The sequence below is a fragment of the Epinephelus fuscoguttatus genome, linkage group LG8, assembly GCF_011397635.1.
Source record: "Epinephelus fuscoguttatus linkage group LG8, E.fuscoguttatus.final_Chr_v1".
In the NCBI taxonomy this organism is placed as follows: domain Eukaryota; kingdom Metazoa; phylum Chordata; class Actinopteri; order Perciformes; family Serranidae; genus Epinephelus; species Epinephelus fuscoguttatus.
This window is the reverse complement of record NC_064759.1, coordinates 6,549,708-6,566,774: the sequence shown is the minus strand read 5'-3', so window position 1 is coordinate 6,566,774 and position 17,067 is coordinate 6,549,708. Positions and strand designations below refer to the sequence as shown.

At 41.9% G+C, this 17,067-nt stretch overlaps 1 protein-coding gene across 1 annotated transcript in view; it reads right to left on the bottom strand.

The window, feature by feature from the left end:
- Nucleotides 1-15,857: 15,857 nt before the first annotated feature.
- Nucleotides 15,858-17,067, bottom strand: part of crppa (CDP-L-ribitol pyrophosphorylase A) — a 70,811-nt gene continuing 69,601 nt past the window's right edge. The window contains exon 10 of the mRNA XM_049583340.1: nucleotides 15,858-16,863. Coding sequence (XP_049439297.1) covers nucleotides 16,759-16,863 — 105 coding nt within the window. The 3' untranslated portion in view covers nucleotides 15,858-16,758. The remainder of the gene's footprint in view (nucleotides 16,864-17,067) is intronic.

Sequence of the window (17,067 nt, the reverse complement as noted above, 5' to 3'; positions counted from 1 at the left end):
CAGTTTTGTCAGATCATCACAACTTTTCACCAATCATAGCAGCCCTGCCACATAACGTCACCAAATTCACTTCCTTGTGGTTGTGAAGATGCAGATATGTGCAACACGAAAGTCCAACATTTATCAACAAAAATTACTGCTAAGGATCATGCAGTGCCTTGATGTTCTGCACAAAAGCGGTGCTAAACTGTTTTGCACCACATGCAGTGTTGCGGTGGAATACCAATGTCATCAACTGACAAACACTTTTCTATCACAAAACACACCCGGAGAAGAGCCGAAATGCAAAAGAAATGACAAAACAAATCATCATGACAGAAGCTATTGTATACAGATCTAGAAGTGCTGAAAGAATCAAGGTGAGTTAGAGTAGTTATGCATGTTAGTGCGTACACATTAGTGTGGTATAAATCACAAACTCAGAAAAGTGGCAGTTTTATTCTGACTTTGACAGTTGCCTTCAATTTCTAAAAAATATCACAACTATTTTTGCAGTTGTTCCCAATAGGTATGTGTTGCAGGGTTTTAGAAGAAAACAGGTGAAAGCCTTGAGGGACTGTAATATGTCGGGGCTGTGTTTTTGAGATCTTGTTTTGGAGTTCCTCTGCCCTCTAGTGGCCTAAAATAAGTTAATGCAGCTTTAAGTACAGTTTCGAGGTGTTGATTTTTTACTTTGAGAGACTTGCTGATCCTACTTTTCCTCCATTATGTGTCAGAGCAAAAAATCTTTCACGGTGTCTACTTCAGCCTTCTACATGTATTGTGTCTGATTGTGATTGATGTTTTTTTCCTTAAACAGCAAATGCATGTAATTATGTTCAGCCAACACGCGTATGTGGTTGGGCTTAGAGAAAAAGGACAGGGTTAGGCCTCACAGTCTTACATGAAGTAAACGCTGGCCTCCTAAGTGAAAGTTGGTTGCCCTTAATTTAGCTTTTTGTGCTGTTGGGCGCTGTTACACACTGATGGCGCTGTGTATCACCGCAGTCTTTCATGCCGAAGTGAAATGAGTTTTTTCTTTTTCTTAGTGTCTGACGCGAAGGTCACGGCCCAAGTGACAGTATTTGACAACTTCAGAACAAGACCAGGTTGTACCGGCATCATTGCGACTTTGCAACAGTTGCAACAGGACCACATTGTTGCAATGTTGTGATGTGATGTCCGTTCTGCACAACGTGATTGGTTGATACCTTTATACAAGGGCGCAAAAGCACAGAAAAATAAAACTTGTTCTAAGAAACAAACAAAAAAAAAAAATCCTTGCTTTTTCACCTTGTAATATCTGCGTTATATTTGAAAGCAGCCCTGACGAAAACAATTGTTAAAAAAAAAAAAAAGTGTGTTATGGCCCTAAAGACTAAATGTTGCCAGTATTTCTTTTCTTTCTTGTTTTCTTTCTACCTTGCGTCTTTCTTTCTTCACCTGATCTGGAAAATATAAAGTTTCCAAAGTGGACATAGCTACAGTAAGGTTTTCACCCAAATGGGAAAAAAGTAACTCCTCTTTATAATTACACATTAACAATATATCTTAGATAAAGTAACTCAATAATTGCAATGTATGCAAGACTTAAAATGATATTGGAGTATTTCTCCTAATATGTTTTTCTTTCATTTACTGAAGGTTTAAAGGGTCTGAGCTCTTTGTTCGCCACATTACACATTACAGTAAAACTTAAAAACACTTTTTGTGTCTTTATTAAAAGAAAAACCTTCATTTTAGATTTTACTGAATGAAACCTCCTCTGCAGTGAGCTGCGGCACATCTTCACATTGCCACTCATCACCAGGTTGCTTGCCACAGAGTTGTGGTTCACCACATCACCACACCGTGGGCCCCGGGGCTGGGCCAAGGCTGCAGCGGGCAGATGAGGCTTCACACTGACTGACGACCGGCCGAATCTCCGTTTACAGCAGGTTGTTTCAGATGTAGCTGTCAGCGAGAGTCCTGCTGAGTCTCATTTATTAAGCGAGCTTCAGCTGTGTGTGGAACAGTGACGGCTCAGGAGGGGAGAAATGTGGAATTCATTTGGCCCTCAGGAGTGGTCAGCGAGTGGGCGACGCAGGAAATATGTGGGAGTGGGTACGGGGGCCAGCGAAGACAGAACAATAAAAAAATAAAATTTGTACAGTTGTGTGGTGTTTGAATGTGACCACGCAAGACTGAATGAAAGTTAATTTCCCTACAGTGTCGATCCCTGGCATCTTTCACTAACATCTGTCTGTTTGTTTTCCACTCACAGAATTTTTCTGTTGCATTCAAGTGCTGTGGGGAATTCTGTGATTATACAATGAAAACACATAAAGATACACTTCTGGATTTTGTTACAGTGGCCAAAATGTCATGAAATCCCCAAATTTCTCTCCAGCTCACTGAGGTTTTGAATTTCAGCTGTGAACATGTTGTAATTTGGGGCAGTATCAAAAAATGTACATGGAAGCCACGTCAACAATTCAAAATAAAAAACATATATAAAAATAAATGTGTATTAGTTTTATAAAATATGTTTTGAGTCATTCTGTGTGATGGTGGATGGGTCAAACAAACACAGGACTTTAAACCTTGTGACTAGTGTTTGTGTCCTGTCAACCTGGTCTCACTCTGAAGTGATTGAAATCTGGCGCTTGGGCAGTGACTTGTGGCATCTGACAATGACGAAAAAAGCTGTACTGTAACGTCAGCACGATATGCGGCCGGTCACCATTATAGCTTAATGGCACTCTGCGGCGTCACATTTTCACCTGGGAGAGCGGTGTTTGCGTCCCGAAAAATTCTAAAGCCAAACTGTTCTTTTTTCCTAAACCCAACTACATGCTTTTGTTGCCCAAACATGTGTGCGTTAGTAGTTGGAGGACAAAAAACATCAATTCACGTGGTTGTACTGATGTAGTGCGTTTATTTTGAAAGAGAGTAAACGTTAAATATCCTGTGAAAACAGAAGTGTATTTTGAAAGAAGACATTAGCCTGTTTCCACTGAAGAAGTTCCTGGTACTATTTGGGGGCAGGAACTACTACAGGAACGCCCTCTCGCTCAGCCCTCTCAACCGCCGTGTCTCCACTGAGAGAGCGGAGTAGGAGGAAGGTTCCTGTAAAGTTACCGGGCTCTGTATGCGACGTAATCATTGCACAACCATTTTGACCGGGGCGACGCAGGAGCGTAGGGACACCGTTAGCTGATAGCGGTGTCTGTAATAACTCCAGTCACGGTCCGTGAAAAAATTTTTCAAAAAAAAAAATTTCACGGACCGTGACCGGATTATTACAGACACTGCTAACAGCTAACGGTTAGCCCAGCTAATCTACGATAACCATGTTGTTATTTACAAAACGTCACATCCCGCCTTGAGTATATCCAACCAGCACCCAGTAACCCCCAAACCCCAGCCAGGAGTTTCTCGGGGCCGTTCTGAGTACCTACTCCGAGGCAGGGACTTGTTTAGCCCCTGTAAAAGTTCCGGAACTCTGTCCTTCGGGGGTGGTTCCTGCGGTGGAGACACACACTAACGGCCCCCGCTCCGTGAAATTACCCCAAAGTTCCTGCGGTGGAGACACGTACTAACGGCCCCCGCTCCGTGAAATTACCCCAAAGTTCCTGCGGTGGAAACAGGTCTGCATGTAACAGATGGAACATGACACGGTGTCCCAGAACATCAACAACCAACACACCCAGGGCACCTTTCTCGTCATATGTGGACGTGCAAGGTTCATGACCAAACGTCAATATGTGACAAGGTCGGAGTGAGAATGTGTTGGTCCTGTGTGAAACTAAAAGGCAACGTTGAGTTTTAAGTATGTACATGTTACATTATTTACCTCACGTCACATCATGGCATGTCCGACACATTCTCTCTCCCGACTCGTCAAACACAGACGCTCAGTCAGTGACCCTACATGTGAAACTAGGACACTCTAGATACCCCTCTAGCATCAGTTTTGGACGCTAAGAAACTACATGTGAATTTACACTCGTTAAATTCATACAGTCTATTTGCAAAAAAAAAAAAAAAAAAACAACCTTAAATGTAGGTTTACTCCATTTTTAGGTTTACTTCCTTTGGGTGACAAAAGTACATAGGTGTAGAAAAAAATATAAATACCAGCAAGCATAAAAAAACAAAACAATCTCTTTATCATGTGGATGCTAAAACACAAGACAGCTTTTGGTCAGTAACAGAAATTTAGATTGCTTTGAACCAACAAGGTGATTACTGCACATAAAACAGCAGCAGCAACAGAAGCAGCAAGAGTAGGCCTGATTGTGTGTGTTTTTGGTACTGATTCTCTGAATACTCGAAATCCATAACAGAAATTAAAGTAAAAAACAAAACGAAACAAACAAAAAAAAACAGTTAGAAAATTTATAAGCTGATGTTTTTCCAGCAGACTCATAACTCTGATGCATTTATTTCAGCTAATAAAGACCAACGTTTAGATCAACTTTGGGACAGGTGTTTCAAATAAAACACAAATCAATTCAAATGTTGATTGTTTTTCCTCATTTGGAAATATTTCTATTTCATTTCTGATTTGTTCTGGTTGATCTCTTGATTACATCGACTTGTGTTTGGTTTCCTGTCTCCTGTGATTGGCCTCTTGATTGCCCTGATTTGTAACACCTGTCTTCGTTTGTGTGAATGTCAGCCAGGTGACTGCTGTATTTATCCAGAAGAAGGCAGTTTGCTGGAACGCTGGTCTTTATCAGTTGGAATAAATACATTTCCCAATTATTATGTTTGTCTGTCTGCAAGAAAGTTTCCCGTCAGCTTTTTTAAGTAGATATTAAAGGAATGCTTCAACCCCAAAATTACCATTTGTGTGTCAATTACTCACCCTGTGTTGAATTTGAGAAGAAAACTTTATTTTTCTCGCATGCCTCCACGGTGAACGAAGAATCCAAAAACTGAGAAAAGTCTTGACAATTTGAATTCACATGGGTCCATGTTTAACAACAGCAAAACTGTATCAAAACATCTGTTCAGAAACTCTCACACAAGTCATGCAGTATAATCCAAGTCTCATTTATCAGAGCTTACCTAACAGGCAGCCTTTTTCCAATGGGGAAGGTTTTTAATTTGTTTTTAAAGTCACACATGGGCTGAACTTCTCTGTCCCTACTCCAACGCCTACTCCCGACCTCTTAGATCCTCAGAACAATGTCTTCCAACTGTCCCACTATCAAGGCTGGAGAGAGAGATCATACCTTTGTGGTCGCTGCTCCAAAGCTTTGCAATAGCCTTCCACGCTAAATCAAAAGCTCCCCCTCCACTGACACTTTTAAGACAAATTTTAAGACGTGCCTGTTTTCAATGGCCTTTGGTTGCTCGTAGCTGTTTTGATATCTTAGTATTTTATAATCTTTTTATGTATTTAATCATTCTTATCAGTGTTATCCTGTTTTATATTTGTGTACATGTTATGCCATATATTTGTGTGACATCGTTTTAATTTGTACAGCACTTTGGCCAACTACAGTAGTACCGTAACCGCTTATCCTGTTAAGGGTCGCAGGGGGCTGGAGCCTATCCCAGCTGACACTGGGTGAGAGGCAGGGTTCACCCTGGACAGGTCACCAGACTATCACAGGGCTGACACATAGAGACAGACAACCATTCACACTCACATTCACACCTACGGACAATTTAGAGTCACCAATTAACCTGCATGTCTTTGGACTGTGGGAGGAAGCCGGAGTACCTGGAGGAAACCCACGCTGACACAGGGAGAACATGCAAACTGCACAGTAGGGCTGGGTTTGAATCAGGAATCCTCTTGCTGTGAGGCAACAGTGCTAACCACTGCACTGATTGATTTGACAAAGATCACACAGCAGGTCCATAAATCTTGTTAATTCCATACAACCTTCTGACCTAAAATGTCCTGATGAAAACTCCTCTCACATGTAGTGTTTGTAACTTTCAAAACTCACACTAAGATGTTACAGGGAGCAAACAGAGCCTTATCTAATCAGTGAAATCACCAATCTATCACACTGAGGTTCTTCACTTGTGTAATTCTGCAGCAATGTAGGTGCTTTTCTGAACATCATCATAGTGTTGGACGTGTTGCAACAGCAGCATGTGTCATTATGTTCCTCCCTTTTGGATTTTCCCACACTGACTTGGTCTCTCCTCCAGACCGCCAGAAATCACAACAAACCCCCCCAAATTCTGTATAAACTCACTTCTCCACACACTGACATCACTCCCAATGTGTTTACACTGCAGCGTCTCTGCACTGTGATCATTTCAACATCCGCCTGATGAAGCTTCATAGGATGCTTAATCTGAATTTTACAGCACCCTTTCCTGCAGTAATTGTGTCTGTATGAGAGACAGTAAACTCTCATACAGCTGCTTAGATTTGGTGGTTTGACTGTTGAGTATTGGTTTTAAACACACCATGAAATTCAAAAGTAATCTCCACTAGATGGCACTACTGTGCACAGATGTGTCTCTCTGACTTCAGGTGCCATTTGTCAGGCACTTTAATCTGAAGTGACTTCCAGCGCTGCAAACATTTATATAACATTTATGTTTTCATTGTTAGCATTGGTGGGAATCCATGGACGTCCAACCGTGACAGCATTTGTGTTACAGCAATACAAACACACTCTGAATCCCACTGATGTCCAACAACATCAGAGGGAGTTTCATGCTGCAGGATACCAGACAATGTGGGTTCGCTATGACTTCATGGGGTCAAATTCCTGAACACCTTCCCTCCTGTATTCATGGCTGCGTTATTGTACTTGGCATCCCACCTCGCGGAGCTTCCTGACCCGTCCAAAGTCCTCATATTCTTAGTCTGCTCTTTTGACCCCGTCGCTGTGTTTGTTTTGTAGTCTCCAGGATGAAGTCCTTTCTTGTGGTTTCTCTCAGCATGTTAGGCGTTGCTGGCAGGGACGTGCCACTTTTATTGTGATCCAGATTTGGGAATCCTTCGGCCAGGATGAACTCGGACACTGCGATCTAAATTTAGGGCTGTCACATTCATTTGAAACCCAGACAAACTGTAGTGAATGTGCTGCTTGTATGGAAAGGCACACACACCAGGGCGGTAATCAGAGCTGTGGTTGGCTGGTCGGGGTGACGACGTGCCGTCTGAGTCTGGCAGACCTACACACAGTCAAACTGTGGGATCTGGCTTTGGTCTTTCTCCCTGCAGCACCAGCTGTGGCGTTATCTAAACAGGACCTGGTCTGAGGTATCAGCTGAGGCCTGTGGCTCTGGTTAGCATTAAGCTAGCTCGGCTCAGACTGAACACATCACAGCAGCGACAACAGCCAGAACTGAACCGACTGACAACCACCACAGCATTTAAAGCTGGGGAAGGCAGACATTTGGAAAAGGAAAAGAACTCCTGCAGTCCTCTCTGTCTTAAGCCCCTCCCACCAGATCACCATGGTCTTATGCACGCGCCTCACACAGTTACCCAGTGTTTCTCATACACTGATTATTTAATCTTATTTTATTGTGGAGTTGTGTGCTGCATATTTGCTCAGTCCCTCTCTGCTCTGCTCTCTGTTTATCAGACCATAAATGAGACAAGAATTAGCTGCTAGCCACCCAGCAGTGCCTTCGCCTTGTTCTCCACCGCTATGGACTGCTTCCCCAGGAGGAGAGCAGGGGGCAGTTCGGGAGATCGTCCTTCAGCAGTGGAAAACTCAACGCCTGGTGTCACAGCCTGCTGGTGGCTAGCAGAAGCTCTGGGTCTAACCTGTAACAGCAGCAACAGAAAGTTTGCTGCTCCAGCAGGGAGTCAGGGTTGACTGGTCCTCCGGAGCTGGAGTTTGTGCTGGCTGCTGCGGCCGTTGACTGGAGGTCAGTCTCCAAAACTGCTGCCCACTCTTTTCCAGGCAAGATGATCTGTAGTGGTGGGAAGTGAGACGGAGGACAAGCTGTGATTCGAGGCTCTAGCTAATGTTAGCTACATTTAACGTAAACATGAAGCTGCAGCTGTGAGCCTTTGGCTCTGGCTAGCAGAAGGCTAAGCTATTAGCAACATTTTCTCCCCATCTCTGAAACGCTTCATTGATACTGACATATGTTTTGTTTTGTTTGTTAATTGTCAGACTCTCTTTTAGACTCTCTCTTTTTGATAGTCCGTCTTCCTTTTTCGGGTGACTTTGCAGTGTAGGCTGTTGTTATACTTGTGTTATGTTACTATGTTAACTTTCTTTGCAGGGTTCTCCTCCATTTAATCAGACACTGAAGGGATGTGCACCAGGCCCTATGTAAGTGTGTCAGGCTTTGAAGGCAATTGTCATAGTGGCCACACAGTGGAATTACCCCGTCACACGTTGTCCCTGAGGCCCCAAAAGACTTTATCCCATAGACTTACATTGTGAAAGAGACGTCTGCAAATCAGTGGATGCATTTTTTGAATGGCACAACTCCCACGAAATGACTTGTTGTCATTTAGTCCGATAACATTGGATGAGTCCAACAATCACGTGTGTGTGTTGGCTAAACATAACCATGTGCGTTTGCTGTTGAAGGAAAAAAAAAAGTCTTTGTGGTGTTGTACCGATATAGTGCTTTTATTTTGAAAGAGACTGTATGTAAAAGGTAAATTTCTTGTGAAAACAGAAGTGTATTTTGAAAACACACAATGCATGTAACCAGCAGACGCTGACACGGCGTCCCAGACATCAACAACCAACTCACCCACGGTATCTTGCACGTCATATCTGGAAATGGAAAGTCTATGACGAAACATCAACATGTGACGAGGTCAGAGTTAGCCACTCGGCGCTTGTTCTATGAGCTGAGTCATCCCTGAATCATCTGAGTAATTTTATACGTGGCATTTGGACCATTTTGGCTTCATGCCACATTTCATGTGACTCTCAGATGCCTTATCCAGTTCTCTCGATGCATATTTGATGTGCATGGGTATCTGCATTCATGAAACAGCCAATAGGAGCGCTCTTTCTCTAAAATTATCTGTGATTGGCCAAAGTCTACCATGACTAGATTCTCTAAAGCCTGAAAACAGAGCCAAGAGCAGGAGCAGAAGTCTAATGTTCTCTCAGTTCACTTGAATTACAATATTGTCAAAGTTTATCGTAGGATTTTTGCCCAATGACGCCAAAATGAAACTGCGTCCCTCAGCTTTAATGGTTAATCACAGGTTTAGGAAATTAAAAAGATCATTTGTGTGTTTCCAGGAGAATATGAAATTGTTGCTTTGTATTTGAAGGACCACAAATCATAGCTCAGATGATTTTTTTGTGTTCTTTATTATAGATTTGACAGTGGAGAGATGACAGGAAATGATAAATGTCTCCATCCAGACTTAAACTGTGGACACTGTGGTTCATGGTCAGCAACTTAAATCGCTGGGCTGCACGTAAGGATTTCTGAAGAGCTCTGTTTTCCCTTCCTACACTCAAATCCAAGACTGGTCTTTCCTATTCACATCAGATAATGTCTTATTTGATAACCTCCATAATGAAAGGGCACAAAACCACCCAATCTGAGAGGCAAACACAATTTCATCTTCTAAATCCAGACTGAGGAACAACTTCATTTTCCTTCTCTTAGATTAAACTTTAAACTAAGGGCAACAGAGTGAAATAAAGAATAAACAGTAATTAAAAAGAAAATAAATACAGAATGCAGATGAAACTGTACGGCGTAAATAAGAAAATGCTGTGATAAATGCAGCAAGTTGTAAAACTATATAGTGCAGATAAGTACAGTAAGGGTAAAATAGTGTTAATATATACAGAATAAAGAGCTGGAACTGTGATATGAGTATCGTGAATACACTATAGGTCAGATATAAACAGTGTGGGCAGCAGTATAAATATAAATATGTATGTGTAAGTGAGTGCATACTGTATATTACAATTAGGACGTGAAACTGAACACTGCAATTGTTCTTTTATTGTCCTTAGTTGAGGACAAGCCTTTTTGTGAATAAGCAATACAACTAAAATTAGTTGTTTGAAATTTGTGTGTTTGTTTTTATATATTTGACATTGTTGGAGTTTCTCTTTCTGTATCTGTCTTCTCTATTTTATTGTAAAGTATATTGGGACGCTTTGATTTTTCCCTCCAAATAAACTTACAAACTAGAAAAACTGAATCAGTAAAGCCTGATTTGGTGTTTTGTTTGTAGCCCCACTCTATTTAAAAGTCGGTTAATTATTTAGGATTAACAAGAGTGATCCAGTGGAGCCCTGTGATAGTCGGACGGCCTCTCGTCCAGTGTCAGCTGGGATAGGGTAGGATAGTGTCATTTAAAGAGAAAAGCTGGGGGAAAACAACATTTATAATATTGTTATAATAATTCTGTAACATAATTTTAAGTTGTAATAACTGAAGCACTCTCTCTGGGTCATTTCCAGGTTGTTTGTTTATAACTTCTGTTTAAAAAAAAAAATAATAATTTTCTTGTTTTTAATTTTCTCTTTTCTTTTTAAACAATGTCTTGCAAATTTTTGCGTCATTTCTTTTGTTGCTCATTCCTTTCTTCCTATGTTTTTAAAACAAATCAAGCCAATTTGCTCAGGTTTCAAAGGGTTAATATTAAAGACACTTGTACCTTTCTTCTGCCACGACCCCGGACTGTGAGGACCATCTAGAAAAAGAAACAATAAGTTGCTGACAGACCCATATTCTGTAATTCAGTCATTTTCTGTAACACAACAAATTCAATATTAATTTAACATTTTCAAAATGTTTCACACATCAAGATGAGGCTCACACACCTGTGTTCCAGGAGCCTCTGAACAGCTCAGGTGCTCTTACCCTGACTGACCAAGCTTTGCCTGGGTCCCAGTGTCCCCCTGCTGCACCACACTGAGTGAAGTCCCCATATTGTGCACCAACAATTTCACCAAAACATGCCGAAGTAGTAGGTACACTTCTACAGTCCTTGTGTAGACAAATCCAATATGGCCCCCTAGTGGAGAAAGAGTGCCTAACAATAACGTTATAACAGACTTATTAACCATCATGTCCACCAGGTGTCACTGTACTCAAAGAAATAAATCATGTACACCTCTTCAACACAGTCTGACATCCATCTACTAATCCAGGCATGTTGATAGCTGTGATAAAGTCCTTCTATCCAGACTCTTCTGTCCTTCAGTTTATCAGTGAATGAGCTGACTCACTTTCACTTGCATGAGGTCATGTCCTGGTCACATCTGAGTCACCTGAGCCTCCGCGTCAGTTTGTTCTCAGATGGTCCTGTCTTCAAAAACACCAAAGAAACATCAACTTTTCTCAAACATGAACATGAACAGGTAAAATACTCGTGATGATTCAGCACTGAATCCAAAGAGAGTAGAGACAGTAGAATACACCTACTGTCCCTTGTAGTGGAAAATAAGCAGAAGAGAACACAGACAGATGCTCATATGCATATATTGTTGTAAACCTAACGGCCAGTATGAACAGAGAGAACAAGCTACTGTTTCAGCGAACTTTATACTTTTATTGCTGTAAACCACACATACACACACTCACTGGCCACTTTATTAGGTACACCTTGTTAGTACCTGGTTGGCCACCTTTTTGCTTTCAGAACTGCTTTAATTCTTCATGGCATAGAGATTCAAAATTAAAGATGTTGGTCCATATTGACATGATGACATCACACAGTTGCTGCAGATTTGTCGGCTGCACATCCATGATGAGAATCTCCCGTTCCAGCACATCCCAAAGGTGCTCTATTGGACTGAGATCTGGTGACTGTGGAGGCCATTGGAGTACAGTGAACTCATTGTCATGTTTGAGATGATGTGAGCTTTGTGACATGGTGCGTTATCCTGCTGGAAGTAGCCATCAGAAGATGGGTACACTGTGGTCATAAAGGGATGGACACGCTCAGCAACAATACTCAGGTAGGCTGTGGTGTTTAAACCATGCTCAGTTGGTACTAAGAAAATCTCCCCCACACCATTACACCACCAGCAGCAGCAGCCTGAACTGTTGATACAAGGCAGGATGGATCCATGCTTTCATCTGAATGTGGTTTTTCCAATCTTCTATTGTCCAGTTTTGGTGAGCCTGTGTGAACTGTAGCCTCAGTTTCCTGTTGTTAGCTGACAGGAGTGGCACCTGGTGTGGTCTTCTGCTGCTGTAGCCCATCTGCTTCAAGGTTGGACAAGGTGTTGTTGCTTCAGAGATGCTCTTCTGCACACCTTGGTTGGAACCAGTGCTTATTTGACTTCCTGTTGCCTTTCTATCATCTTGAACCAGTCTGGCCATTCTCCTCTGACCTCTGGCATCAACAAGACATTTTGGCTCACTGGATATTTTCTCTTTTTGGGACCATCCTCTGTAAACCCTAGAGATGGTTGTGTGTGAAAATCCCATCTCAGACCAGCCCGTCTGGCACCAACAACCATGCCACGTTCAAAGTCACTTAAATCACCTTTCTTATTTAAATTAAAAAGAATAATCCTGAATAAATAAAAATGAACAAATGCAGATGCTTGCGTTCACTTTACACTATAAGCTGCTTGCAGAACTCATAACGTTCCTGTGTGTAACACTCTTCACAGAGATCCCTGAAATATCAGCGTGTGTTGTGAAGAGTTCATTACAAGGATCTGAAGACGCCCGAGGCGGCTCTCTATCAACAGTTGGAATTCCACTGAGCTGCAGAGGATGGAGAAATGCAGGAAACTGGAGATGCCCTGGAAGTGTGAGAGGTGTACACAAAGCGACTAGGCCTTTGTGTCCTTCTGAGGAATGTTCCGGCATCAACACTTTTAAAGACTCTTTGATGTGCGACGCTGTTTTCACCTCTTTCCTGTGACTAATACATAATCCTGAGAACAGGCTGCAGTCACCTGTGTTAACACACTCCACACAAAGTTTCTGAATATTCCCAGACATCTTCTTGTGAATCACCAGAGACGGAACAGTACAAAGTGCAGTTTCGTTGTAATTTCCCTTCTGGAGACTTCCTGCGTCTCCTCCTTCACACTGAAGAAGAAAAATACTGCAGTTTTTACTCCCCAACATCTCTGACTCCTGAGTTATTCTGCAAATTAAGATTTTACCTTCAGCAGTGACATGAGACACACATCACTGCTGATGCTGTGTTTTCAGCATGATCTAAATGGATTTCAGTAAAAAGGCAGATTTATATAAGTGGATTGTCTCAGTGCAGCTTGGCAACATGGACAATCTGTCAAAGAGTGACTGACAGCTGTCCTCTGTGTTTATCTATCGAGACTGATGTGAGAAATGAGGGTCAGCTGTGCAGACAGGTGAGGGGTCAGGTGATCTCCAGAGGTGACTGGAAGAAGGCTGGCCTCGTTTCCTAAAGCTTCTTAAAGTTAAGATGACAGGCTTTTTCACAGAAGACATTTTGACTTGTCACAGAAACAGAACCTGAGGTTTAAATCATGAAATGAATGATGGCTGAATTCCATTTAGCTGCTTTGATTTCCTGGATGTTGGCTCAGAGTCACACTCAGAGGCCGTTTACACGTACACGGTGATTTTGATAAACAGAGACATCTTCCTTCGTTTGTGCCCTTCGTTTACACACAAATGGAGATTTCTCCTCTGAAAACGAGTCTTTCTAAAAACTCCGGCCAGAGTGGAGATTTTGGAAAACTCCAGTTGCGTGTTTGCTAAACGGAGATAAACGGAGTTATAGGCAGTCGACGTCACAGTATGCGCCGGAACTTGCGCCTGTGTCAAAAGTGCGACCTATGTTGCTATGGTGACAATGAATACATGGAAAGCTTGAGCTTCTTGTTACACTGCCACCTACAGGTTTGGCATGCTCTTGTGTGTATATACACGGGTAAGTGTAAACGAAGATCTTTTTGAAAACGGAGACGGTGAAATGTCCGTTTATGAAAATAGCCGGCAACGTGTAAACGGCCTCTCACTGTGACACTTGTATAGAACAGAGCAATCATCAGTGTTATTAGTAACACGTGTGCTCTTCCTGCTGTGCCACGTCAGAACGTCTTCTGTTAGAAAGGCCGATTGTAAAATCCATCCTGCTCATGTTCTTAAAATATCAAGCACAAAAACTAAAAGAAAATGGCTGTGAAAAAAGAAAACATGTTCATGTAAGACTGAAACAGCGATCACAATTGAAGATATGAGAAGTTGTAACAAGGACATGCTTGTTGTTTTACTTGGTAAATATCTTATATAGGTTAACAATTAAAAGAGGTTACAAATTAATTATCCGTCAGTGGACTCAGTAAATCAAACAACTCATTTTATTGTGGACTCTGGTCCTTAGTAATAGAAAATAAAATAATAATACATCTTAGACTGCTTAAGCTACAGAGTTAAAGGAACAGTGTGTCAGATTAAGGGGGATTTAGTGGTGTGTAGGAGATTGCAGATTGCAACCAGCTGAAATTTTTCCTTTCCTTGCTAGGATGAATCCTTCCCAGGAAGGATCCTACAGAGGAAAAGCAAGTATCCTTCCTAGCATTCAGTGAACACACATTGGAACAGGGTAACGAGTGTCCCCTAAGTGTGCGTCATTAACCCTCAGCAGACTGAGGGGGTTTCAGGGTACTGTGACGGCCCCTGCTTGGCCGCATGGGTTGGTTCAGCAGGTTGTCATGCTATTGTGATGACGTAATTGGTGACATGTTGTTTTGTCCTTCCCCCGAGGTCATCAGCTGATAGATTCATTATCCAGATCATGAGCACCTGGGCCCGGTGCGTGGACGGATATAAACAGTGCTGGCTGACGCCGCGTTCTCTCTCACTCCCTCTCTCTCCCGACTCTTCGTCAGCGTCCGTACTTTTGTTTGGCTTTTCTATTTTCTTTTAGGTCATCTCCACAACACCACACTTCGCATGCTCCACACACTCACATGTACACTACTGATCACACTGACTGACACACCCCATACCTGCATTACGTTTATTTACGTTGCTCTATTTAAATAAATATACTTTTGTATTTGAGTTTGCGCTGTGTCTCTCCGTTTTTGTCATAACCCTGTGACGATTTTGACATTGTCCAATGTCGTACAATTTCAAAAAAATGTAAGCAGTAGCCTACTGTGAGAGTCACGTGACTTTTAGGGAGAATATATTTCTAGACACTGGAACAGTACTTAGGCGGGATTTGATGATGTAGCATCCTTCAAATTCAGCCATTCAAAGATCCTTCCTTAAGAAACACCCAGTATTTAGTTTGTCCATTCTGGGCTACAGTACAAACATGGCTATCTCTGTGGACGGGGACCTGCTCCATATTTAAATGTAAATGGCTCAATCTAAGGTAACAATAACACTTATTTTCAGGTGATTGTAGACTAAAGAAAACATACTTATTATATTATATTCCATTTCTGCCAATATATCCCCTTAAACCCTACAAAGTGGACCTTTGAGACATTTATCAGCTGGTCTGAGTCCTAATTTCAAGTTTCTGGGAACAGCAAAAGAAATGTGTAAGTTAAAACACAATGTTTGATAGACAAACTAACATAACCAGAGATGTCCAACAAATCAAAAAGTGGGAATCTTTTTCCACCTTCACAGAGAGGAGCGTTAAACTCTCTCCATGAACCCTCCTCGTGACGACCTTCAGTGACCCTCTATGTAATAAAAGCGTAACATGCATCTACCTGGGTGATGTCATCTCTTTCTCTCCCCATCATCGGCCTCTGTGCAGTAAAATCGCCGCAAGCTGTGGTGGCATTAGAGCTGGCTCACTGCAGGAAACAGGAGCCTCCTCAGTGCTGAGCAGCTTCAGAGTGTCTCTGATGCACAAGGTCACAGACACACAACCACAGCTGCAACTAAACTTCAGGAGCAGTTTCTTCCAACACACCTCAGTGTGCACAAAGTGTTCGCAGAAATAAACTCAAAAGAACATTTTCTGAATTTAGCGCTCGTACAGTAGAATATAAAAAAAAAACTTTATTATGCCACATGAGCAGTTTTTATGAGTACAAAAATAGAAGCACCTTCTGATTACATATTAGTGTTCCAGTCAACTGTATCCAGTGGTTATGACACAAAACAGTAGTTTAACTGTCATTAATTACGCTCCAAACACAATCAATTAAAATGTCAATTAACATGTATGTGTTCAGGTCAGCTCGCTGTGATCTGTACAAACTAACTTGTCCCCTTTTTGAGATTGTAAAACAACTGTCTTGAGTGCAGTAGGGAAGAACAATTTTCTCAACGATGGTCTAATTTTTATAGACATTTAAAGCCACTATGTGTTGCAGTGGGCATTCATGCATCTTCAAAGCAAGAAAGTGGCACTAATTTGATGGGAAAAACCAACAAACAACAAAACAAACATGTAGCAGCTTTAAAATGTGTTCAGTCAATATTTTCTTTTCAGTTTTAACATTTCATAAAACTCTCCATCAGTGACATGATCGCAGATATGGGGCCTCAACAGAGGGAATACGATAAAACAGGACAGAGTGGAACAATACTGTTGGTACCATCTTTTGACTTTCACTGCCATGTCTGAATTTCTAGCAGAAAGCCTGCATCAAAATGGAGTAAATACGGGCTGATGAGTTTGAAAGATGTAGATGTTTACCAGGCAGGGAAAATTCAGTGAAGGACAATACTGAGTTGCATTTTGGGAAGTGTAGGATTCTGGATTTTGGAGCTTGACCCATGCTTTTAGCGATTTTTTTTTTTTAAGTTGCTCTCTTGAAAGTCCCCACATTTTATGGAAGTGCAGAATGTAATTGTGGGAGTCTGCTGTGATTGATAAAGAGTTGGTCATGCTCATGAGTCACTGAGGGGATTTTCTGTTGGTGCTGCCTCACTTCATGCCTGCAGAAGCTGTCCCACCAAGGCGGGGCTCCTCTCCCGGATCAGGGCTGACGTGATCTCAGCAACCCTCAACATTGACTTCTCCCAACGCTCGGTGTCCTGAGAACGAGAGGGGGAGGCGGAGGAGGAGAGGTCATTCGTTAAACAACACAAAATTACAGACAGACACTCATTACGTGAGCTCAGTAGTAGAAAACCCTGCAATAACAAACTAAGACATCCCCACGCAGATTCACATTTGTTCACATTTATCTTTTCTCCCACTAGTCACGACTCCGTCTGAGTCATGCAAATGTTTGTACA